We start from the raw sequence: 10,858 nt of genomic DNA, 5'->3' as shown, positions 1-10,858 counted from the left end.
GATTAAGGGGTACTCGATAAATTATCCCTTGTACTCTCTCGTACTCTCCCTTGCTCTTATAATTTGTAAGCATGAATTATAATATTATATTATAACAGAGAAGAAAAAAGACATAAAAATTATTAAAAAAAAGACATAACTTTATATCATTTAAAATTATATTATTTTATCACTCTTTGAGTATATATTTTTTTAAAACAAATTTAAATTTGTGTTAAAATTTAGTACTCTTTTGTTATCATTTTATAGTATTCTTTTTATACTCGATTAGATCTATCATATTGCTAGAAAATTTCAAAGGAATAGACTTCTACACCATTCGGACAAATTTATCAACTTTGCCTCAAACGAACTATGGGAGCATATTAGTCCTAAAAAAAGCTGTGAAGATCATAAATGAGTGTCATGAAAAGAAGGTGTGCCATTTTTTTTGTGATCTTTTATCCGGGTTTATTATAGTCACTGTTATAACATATGTAACTATTCTATCCATAACTCGCTATGTAACTATTCTATTCATAGATCGAAATTAAAACTAGGCATCGGCTAACTGAAGGAAGAAGGGCAATCCATGATGATATCACCGTAACTGTGATTTTTATTATGAATCACAGCTCAGTGGGGAAAAAAAATATTAATTTGCCTCTAAAATCCATCAAGCCAAATGAAATGAGTTCACTTCCAAATTTCATGAAATTGAAGGTGTTATAATACATAGACTACTACTACTTTCATCGGAATTTAATAAAATTGAAGGACTTACAACTCTACATTTCATTATGGTCACACACTGTTACAAGCATTTCACACTGTTTTATCCTTCGTTGAGTTGTGAATAATTGTTATTTGCATACTTTGTATCTACCTTTTGGTTACGGTAGATGTTTGTCTACGAATTATGTGATCATATATATAAATGGTACAGTTTTGATTAATTTTTTTTATGGTGTTATCTAAATTATTTTTTTTATTAATAGTAGATGTAAGTTTATTTGTTGTAATTTTTTTTATAATGAGAGTACATAAGGAGTACGTAGTATATAAAGTGTAATAACTCAACAATTTTCAAAAGATTTTTCATTCTTTTTAAAATGAGAAGAATTTATTTTTTTCCTTTTTCAATTCTTTCTGATTCATTAAATTATTAACATCACAGTTTGAATAGTTTAAAGTATGAAATTTTCTTCAAATGGAGTTAGCTAGGTAATGATTCTTGTTTATAAAAAAAAACAGAAGTTTATTTTGTTAATTTAATACCTAAGAATAATTAGGCTAGCTTAAATGCAATGTCACTTAAATTTAAATGTTGGAATGTATAGGGAACATTAGGTATTGATTTTTGTTGGGGGATTAAAGATGATCACCACCATAGTTGTCAATAATAAAAACCTAAAATTAAAATTTAAAATACATGTTATTCTTATGTGGTCTGACTCTAGTATAGTTCAGTCACAAATGATCGTCTCCTGAATTTAGGATAAGGCGAGTTATACCTCGGCTTCACAGAATAAAGAGAGGTTGGCACCTAATTCAAGTTAGTAAATATATAATGAGCTCTGATGTGTACCCCATAAACTCGGAGATAAGATCAGAACTAAAGACCGACCATAAAGATCGGAGATGAACGAACATATCTGAGATAACCACTTGACCAAAAACTAAGCATAAGTCAAACACTATCCACTAGCCGTTACCAACAGCAACGAAACTCACCAACCGAACCACGATTATCGGAACAAGCAAAGCACTTCGTTCACCTATAAAACCGAACCCAATAGCCCCGGAGAAACAGGTCACAGAACTCACTCTAAGTTATTTCTCTTACTTTCTTATAACTCACATTCTTACTTGAGCGTCGGAGTGCTTTTTGCAGGTGCTCCCGCCGCCGTGTTTCATCGTGCCGAGGTCATCCTTGAAGGCTACCTTACGGACGACGTATAACTCTCCCAAGAGCCGAGCAGCCTCGATTGGAAGATACAGACCTCGGTCAAATCAGAACGGAACATTTGGCGCCCACTGTAGGGCCAAAAAGTTAATTTAACCCCACTATTTCTCTACATCGCACTTTGTATTTCTTTTTTACGCAGGGTTACCCAACCTTCGAGCATGGCCGACAATGGGATTCACCAACTCACCCAGGCCGAACTCATCGCCCAGATGGCCGAGCTGCAAGCGGAAGTCAAAAGACTTGCCAAACTTTCCACCCAAAGTAATGCTAGTAAACGCGAAGAAAACGGTTCCAAAGGAAAAGGCAACGTAGACCTACTAAGTGTAGACCCACCAAAGGAGAAGCTGACCCTGGACAACCCGTTCTTCGAGGAGATCACCAACTACCAAATGCCAAAACACTTCACACTACCTTCCTCACTCGAGCCATATAAGGGGATTGGTGACCCCCGGGCTCATATTAAAAAATTTTAATCTATGATGTTCTTTAATGGCCCTAATAACGAACCTGTTCTTTGCAGAGCTTTCCCTAATTACCTCGACGGTGCTGCCCTACTTTGGTTTTCAAAATTACCTGCAGGATCAATCTCCTCTTTTGAGGAACTGGCAAAATCTTTCATAGATTACTTCGCTGCAGCACGGATATATGTACACGGATCGGACTACCTCGGCACCATTCGCCAAGGTCCTCATGAAAGCTTGAAAGACTATCTGACCAGATTCGCAGAAGCAACCATGGAGATACCCGATCTAGATCCCGCCGTCCACTTGCATGCCCTAAAGGCCGGACTCCGACCCGGAAAATTCAGGGAAACAATCGCGGTAACCAAGCCGAAGACACTGGAAGAATTCCGAGAAAGGGCGGCAGGACAAATGGAGATTGAAGAACTCCGCGAAGCCAAAAAAACAGAGAAAAAACAACCAAAGAAAGAGGATGACAGAACCACAAGGTCGGCAAATGTCAAAGACCCCAGAAAGCCCTTCAGACTGACCCCAAAATTTGACAACTACACTAAATTCAACACAAGAAGGGAAAAGATAATTAAAGAAATCCTCAACGCCAAGATCATAAAACCACCAGCAAGGGCAGGAAGCTACCAAGATCAGCGCTTCGTCGACAAAAGTAAACACTGCGCTTTCCATCAAAAGTATGGGCACACAACCGACGAGTGCGTGATAGCCAAAGATCTATTAGAAAGATTGGCTCGGCAAGGCCTCCTAGATAAGTACATCGAAGGAAGGAAGCATAAAGAAAACGATAGGGACAAGGAAGAACGTCAACAAACCTCGGGAAACAAGGAAGCCAACAAATGGTCAAACAACATCCCACCTAAAGGGATTATAAACTGCATATCCGGAGGATTCGCCGGCGGAGGAGAAACAACATCGGCAAGGAAACGTAGCTACCGTACAATGCTGGCAATAAAAGGAACAACACTATACAGCAACAACAATGTACCCGACCTAGAAATCACTTTCAACAAGGAGGACATGTGCTCAGCCGCACCACACTCAGACGACCCAGTGGTAATCTCCATCCAAACAGGCGAGCTGTTGGTAAGAAAAGTCCTTCTGGACCCAGGTAGTAGTGTCGATGTTCTTTTTTATACTACTTTCTTAAAAATAAAAATATCTGAAAAAATCATACAACCCTCATCCGAAGAATTAGTCGGATTCTCTGGAGAAAGAGTGCCAATTAAGGGTTACATATGGCTAAAAACGATGATGGGAAATCACCCATTATCACAGATCATTGATATACAATACCTCATAGTTGATTGCCCTAGTCCCTACAATATTATCCTCGGAAGACCTGCCCTGAACATGTTCAGGGCAGTAGTTTCAACTTTCCATCTATGTGTCAAATTTTAGGCACAAGACGGACGGATAGCGACACTCCACTCAGATCGCAGACAAGCTCGGCAATGCTACAACGTAAGCCTGAAGAAGTCGGCTCAAGGAAAATAATCCCAACAAGAAGTCAAAGCAATCCACAATACGAATGAGTACTGTCCCTAGAGGAGCTTGACCCTCGAGAAGACACCCAAGAAAGGCCTCAGCCAGTAGACGAGCTCCAGGCTGTCCCACTAACGTCAAAACCAGATCAAGTCACATACATCGGTCAAGCACTACAAGGAAAGCAAAGATCGGAACTCATAAAAGTACTACAAGACAACGCCGACTTATTCGCCTGGACCCCAGCAGACATGCCGGGTATAGACCCAAACATTATCTGCCACAAGCTCGCCACTGATAGAACAAGCCGACCCATAGCTCAAAAGAAAAGGAATCTCGGGGCAGAAAAGTCAATGGCAGCCCTAGAAGAAACAGGAAAGCTTCTTAAAGCTAACTTCATCAGAGAAATTAGATTCACCACATGGCTCTCGAACGTGGTAATGGTAAGGAAAACTCAGGTAAATGGCGCATGTGCGTCAACTTTACAGATTTAAATAAGGCATGCCCTAAAGATGCTTACCCTTTACCTTGCATCGATAAACTCGTAGATAGTGCGTCAGGTTTCAAAAGCTTGAGCTTTATGGATGCATACTCTGGCTACAACCAGATCCTCATGCATCCGGAAGACCAAAGCAAAACAGCATTTATAACCGAACATGGAAACTTTTGTTATAGAGTAATGTCATTTGGTCTAAAGAATGCAGGTGCAACCTATCAACGGCTGATGGACAAAGTGTTCTATCACCAAATTGGTTGGAACATGGAAATCTATGTGGACGATATGGTCGCCAAAACTACACAGCAAAAATCACACTGCGACGACCTCAGGGAGGTATTTGAACAGATCCGAGCATATAACATGAGACTCAATCCGGAGAAATGTGCCTTCGGAGTACAAGGAGGCAAATTCCTCGGATTCATGCTGACCTCACGAGGAATTGAAGCAAACCCTGAGAAATGTGAGGCGATACTCAAAATGGCGAACCCTAAAACAGTAAAAGAGGTACAACAATTAGCAGGAAAGGTAGCAGCACTATCTCGGTTCTTGCAAGCAGCCTCAAGCCGATCATATCATTTCTTCCAAACAATATCAAAGAATAAGAAATTTCAATGGACAGAAGAGTGCGAGAAAGCGTTCACCGAACTCAAGACCATTCTATCATCACCACCTGTGCTGCAAAGACCAGAAGTCGATAAACCTTTATACTTATACTTATCTGTTTCTAATTATTCTATAAGCTCGGCTCTGGTCCTTGAGACAGGAAAAACACAACAGCCAGTATACTTCGTTAGTAGAGTCATGCAATCAACAGAACAGAAGTACCCGAGGATAGAACAACTAGCTTTAGCACTCGTAACAACGGCAAAAAGACTAAGGCACTATTTCCAAAGCCACACAATAGTAGTAAGGACAAACCAACCACTAAGACAGATACTGACAAAACCAGAACTGGCTGGACGTCTGACCAAATGGTCTATCGAGCTCTCAGAATTCGACATCCAATTTCAACCAAGGTCGGCACTAAAAGCACAGATCCTCGCGGACTTCATCTCAAAACTAACCCAAAACGAACACAACAAATCTTGGGAATTACATGTGGACGGGGCGTCCAGCCGAGGAGGAAACGGAGCTGAGATAATCCTGAAAGAAGGAGACAAGGTGGTGGCCAAGCAATCCCTCCAGTTCCACTTCCCGACAAGCAACAATCAAGCCGAATATGAGGCCCTCATAGCAGGACTCAAGCTCGCCCTAGATCTCCAAGCAAAAAGCCTGACAGCACACTGTGATTCCCTCTTAGTGGTGCAACAAATCCGAGGAGAATTTCAAGTAAAAGATCCCTTGCTAGAGCGATATTGGCTCATAGCAAAGGATCTCATTTCAAAATTTAGCTCATTCATTATTCTACACGTACATAGAGAAGAGAATGTTAGAGCAGACATATTATCAAAACTTGTCGCCACTAGGGCGGACACACAAACATCAGCACTATCACAATTAACACTTAAAAGACCCAGCATTGAACTATTATCTATAACAAACATTAACCACCTTCGAGACTGGAGAACACCTTTCCTTGAATACATCAATGCAGGTATCATTCCTAGAGACGAGCTCAACCCGCAACACTTCAGACGAAAAGCAAGCCTCTACACAAACATAGAAGGAGAGCTATACAGGCGCGGCTTCTCACAACCATTGCTAAAATGCCTGAACAAAGATGAGGCAAAAGAGGTGATGGACGAAATACACGAAGGAGTCTGTGGGAACCACATCGGAGGCTGGGCTCTCACCGCAAAGATTGTCCGAACAGGATATTATTGGCCGACCATGAAAAGGGATTGCATGAAAAAAGTCAAAACATGCGACAAATGTCAAAAGCATGCAGCCATCTCTACAAAACCGGCCGAAGCATTACACAGCATGGAGGTAAGCTGGCCCTTCCAGAGATGGGGGCTCAACATTCTCGGCCCATTCCCAATAGCTCCAGGTCAGGTAAAGTTTCTTTTAATATCAATAGACTATTTCTCAAAATAGATAGAAGCACAACCGTTAGCAAAAATAACAGCAGAAAAGGTACGATCTTTTATATGGAAAAATATCATATGTCGATTTGGAATACCAAAGGAAATAATATCAGACAATGGTCAGCAATTCACAGATAATAAGCTCAGCTCATTTTTACAAAATTTTAATATACAGCACCATTTTAGCTCGGTCGAACACCCACAAACCAATGGACAGGCCGAAGCTGCTAACCGAGTTATACTGCAGGCAATAAAGAAAAAGCTCGATAATGCAAAAGGAGAATGGTCGGAGCTAATACCAGAAGTACTGTGGAGTTACAACACCACAATACAAACAACAACGGGCGAAACACCCTTCAAGCTAGTCTATGGGTCGGAAGCATTAATCCCAGTAGAGGTCGGGGTCCCCACGCTAAGAGCCGACCTATACGACGAACAACACAACATAAACACAATAAATGCCGAGCTTGACCTAGCAGAAGAGAACTGGGAAATCACCGTCATTAAACAAAGGGCTCAGAAACAACTGGCAGAAAGAAGGCACAACAAAAAAGTGGTGCCTAGAACATTCGAGGAGGGCGACTTAGTCCTCAGACGAACAGAAGAAGCCAGGCGACCTCCTTCACACGGAAAGCTCGCCGCAAACTGGGAGGGACCATTCCGAGTATCCAGAGTGCTCGGAATGGGGGCTTACCAGCTGCAAACATTACAAGGCAATCCAATTTCAGGGAATTGGAACATCTCTTCACTAAAGTTGTACAGGTCATAGAAATTGTACATTTTGCGGATGAATGTACTCTTTTTCCCCCTTAGAGGTTTTTTCTCACAAAAAGGGTTTTACCTAAGGAGGGTTTTAATGAGGCCGGACGCCCAAATCAAACAAATTCAACCGATTATTTGTTCAACTACTTTACACTACTATTTAACATACCATACTATCAAAATAACTATATCATTAAGGTGGCCTAGCCACGATCAACGCTTACTTTAAAAGTCAAACAAGAACCAAGTGTTCACAAAACATCAATCCAACCATAACTCGGCCAGACAAAACGAAATAAGTCATAATTACAAATAAAACACACATAAATAAAAACAACTTAAGAAGGAGGGACATTCTCGTCATGGTCTTCCACAGTGCCATCCACCACCAACTTCCCATCAATGACGACCTTTGTCACGTCCATCCGAGCACAATCAAATTCAGGTGCCAGAGCAGCAATCTGACTAACAGCTCGGTCGAAACCAAAGGCAAACATTTCCATTCCCAATTCCTCGAGTTCATGAACTCAGGAAGTCAGCTGCCCCTTAGCCAAATCACTATCCTTAATCTCGGACTGAAGAAGTCATATTTGGTCTCTGAGACGAGAAACCTCCTCTTCGGACGACTTCACCTTCTCCGATATCTCGGCATTTTCCAGCGACACCTTCTCCATAGCAATATCCTTTTATTTTAGCGACTTCTCCAGATCAGTAACCTTCCCCACAACAACCTGCTGTTCAGCACCAACTAACTCAGTAGTACGACCGACACACATAAGGCGTGAGGCAACAATCTGCAAACCACAAAGGTTATCAACAAAGAGAAAATAAAAACAAACGACGATTATAACACAGAAACCGACCTGAATGAATTTCCCCAAGCCCTCCATACCAATACGGCGAGTCATGAGCATATCGCCAGGATATTGGAAAACTCTGTCCGATAACTCAGCAATAGGAAATTGGTCGCTCCACAAAGAGTGAGGGTTCGTCCCAGGTATGAACCCATGAAGGCGCTTCTGACGATCAAACACAGACCTACCACCACCAGCCACATCCCTCTCACCCTCAGAAATAACTTCGAGGGACTGATCAATTTCCACCCTTTTCCTCTTGAATGATGAGGTAGGCTGAGCAGCGGACTGAGCAGCTTCCCCACCAGCCTCCTTCACGGTCCCAGAAACACCAGCGTCCTTTTCCTTTTTCTTCTTCAAAAAGGATTGAAATCGGGAAGGATCGAGTAAAGGAGCTCGCCCACCTGTACAGAGAAAAGTCGTCAGATAAATAAAGTAAATAAACAACAGAAAAGACAACAACTATCATTACCTATATAAGACCTCAGACCCTCATTGTCACCAGCATCATGCAATCGCAGGAGTTCAGGAATAGACAAACACACCCCATCAGCAAAACACTCTATCAAAAACTCTAACACACATTCCTCCTCCACACTACACTCAGTAGCCTCAAGAATCTGACAGGGCTCCGAACACCAATACAACGGAAACCTCTCTATAAGCTCGTCATCAAGGTAAAAAGGGTAATCGGCCTCCTTCGACCGGACTTTCACAAATAAGGATTTAAAATTTTTAAAGGAAGACTTATAAAGTAAAAACAAAGAGCGACCAGGGTAACTACTCAAGCATACCTACTGCCCCCTCCTAACCCCCTTGGACTGAAACAGTGAGAAAAATAAAGGAAGGGAACAAGGAAACGACAAAAATTCCATCAGACACTCGAAAGCACGAAGAAACGGCCAAGAATTTGGATGAAGTTGAGACGGTGCACAATTCAATTGGGTCAATATGTCACACTCAAATGAAGAAAAGGGAAATTTAACACCTAATTCCAACAGACAAGGCGTGTACATGTAAAAATACTCTCAATCCCCTCTTCTCTCAAATACCCTATCATCACTCGAACAATAAAGAAACTCAACACATATACCAGAACCCTCTCTTACGAAAACCAAACCCTCGAGCTCACGCAGCGATGAAGAATCAACATACGAAGACGATCGAGTCTTCACATTGTCATGAACCCAATGGTACGGGTTATCTTTCTTCTCCTCAACAGCCGTTTTCTTATCTTTCTCTCTCGCCATAACAAAAACAAAAATAAGCAGTAGAGTGAAGAAAGAACTAACCTCTGGAATTCATACTCGAAGATATGAAGGACAGAAGATGAAGAAACAAAGCACCAGACCCAAAACTACAAACCAAATACTATTACCAGGCCCACTAACTTAGTGGGAAAATCAAAACATAACTGCTAAAAATCTTGAAAAACCAAACGCAAGGAAGGCGCATTAATCGCAGCGCGCCAAGCGAGGTAGAAAACCCCTTGACTCCCCATTGACCCTTAAAAGCACGAGCCCAACAAACAAAGCCCAACTTAGGCAAAAATCAACAAGAAACACCAAACGCATAAAGCTTGCCTGCCCCCTAAACAGAGACAGACAAGCTTGGGAGCTATGATGTGTACCCCATAAACTCGGAGATAAGATCAGAACTAAAGACCGACCATAAAGATCGGAGACGAATGAACATATCTGAGATAACCACTTGACCAAAAACTAAGCATAAGTCAAACACTATCCACTAGCCGTTACCAACAGCAACGGAACTCACCAACCGAACCACGATTATCGGAACAAGCAAAGCACTTCGTTGACCTATAAAACCGAACCCAATAGCCCAGGAGAAACAGGTCACAGAACTCACTCTAAGTTATTTCTCTTACTTTCTTATAACTCACATTCTTACTTGAGCGTCGGAGTGCTTTTTGCAGGTGCTCCCGCCGCCGTGTTTCATCGTGCCGAGGTCATCTTTGAAAGCTACCTTACGGACGACGTATAACTCTCCCAAGAACTGAGCAGCCTCGATTGGAAGATACAGACCTCGGTCGAATCAGAACGGAACAAGCTCTTTTCTTGAAAGGAATAATTCTGATAGAATTACTTACCTCCTAAGAGAAAAAGTGAGCTGACTATTCGACCAACCCAAGTTGATTCATCAATTTGCATTGTTATCCTCCCCTGAAACTTGCATGACCCATTGAAAAACATTGGGCCAACCAAGAATCTCCCCGATGCATCCATGAAAGCCTGGGTCGAGTCCGTTATGCCAGAATCCATAACATTGTGTATTTTCTCGCCTGGAAGAAGCACGTGATGATCATGTTCTACGTCTTGACCCTGCATGACTATCAGGAGTCAGGACCCCCTAATGGCTTGCTTTTTCTCTTTTTTGGTGGCGTTTAAGCATTAACATTTACATAACATGCCAATACAAAGTACATAATAAGAACTAGTATAATAGCTCTATTTGAAGTGGCCATTTGTTTTTTTTTATCATTGTTCTATGTGCTTTTAAATTTTTGAGGTTACTCTTCCGTATCTAATAGTGAATATCATGTTTTTTTGTTTCTCTAAGCAGTTGAATTCATCTCTGTTAAGGAAGATTATCTGTTAAATTTTGTTATGTATGTAATCAGATTCAACTATATTTAAAATTTGGTAAAGCTCTTCATTCTTTCCTCCAAAATTGTCAATCTCCTACTTATAATATAAAAAACAATTAGTTTAGATGATCTAAATTTATTTTATTTAGTATTTATTTATTACAGTGTGTATTAAATAAAATTTAAAATAATAAATTTTAACCGT

At 41.0% G+C, this 10,858-nt stretch overlaps 2 protein-coding genes across 2 annotated transcripts; both read left to right on the top strand.

The window, feature by feature from the left end:
- Positions 2,425-3,819, top strand: LOC107645803. Its single transcript, XM_016349925.1, has one exon. The coding sequence runs from the start codon at positions 2,425-2,427 to the stop codon at positions 3,817-3,819; it is 1,395 nt and encodes a 464-aa protein (XP_016205411.1).
- LOC107645794 lies at positions 4,325-7,198 on the top strand. Its single transcript, XM_016349914.1, has 2 exons — positions 4,325-6,331; positions 6,605-7,198. The coding sequence occupies exons 1-2, from the start codon at positions 4,325-4,327 to the stop codon at positions 7,196-7,198; spliced, it is 2,601 nt and encodes an 866-aa protein (XP_016205400.1).

Source organism: Arachis ipaensis, chromosome B01 (assembly GCF_000816755.2).
Source record: "Arachis ipaensis cultivar K30076 chromosome B01, Araip1.1, whole genome shotgun sequence".
Classification (NCBI taxonomy): domain Eukaryota; kingdom Viridiplantae; phylum Streptophyta; class Magnoliopsida; order Fabales; family Fabaceae; genus Arachis; species Arachis ipaensis.
Note: the sequence above shows the minus strand (reverse complement) of the source record. Positions and strands in the feature narration are given on the sequence as shown.

Bases quoted from the DNA above. Each gene is read 5' to 3' on its own strand.
- LOC107645803 (XM_016349925.1), top strand. From the start codon at position 2,425: ATGATGTTCTTTAATGGCCCTAATAACGAACCTGTTCTTTGCAGAGCT.
- LOC107645794 (XM_016349914.1), top strand. From the start codon at position 4,325: ATGGCTCTCGAACGTGGTAATGGTAAGGAAAACTCAGGTAAATGGCGC. The intron at 6,332-6,604 runs GTAAGCTGGCCC...TTTAATATACAG, and splicing joins AAGCATTACACAGCATGGAG to CACCATTTTAGCTCGGTCGA.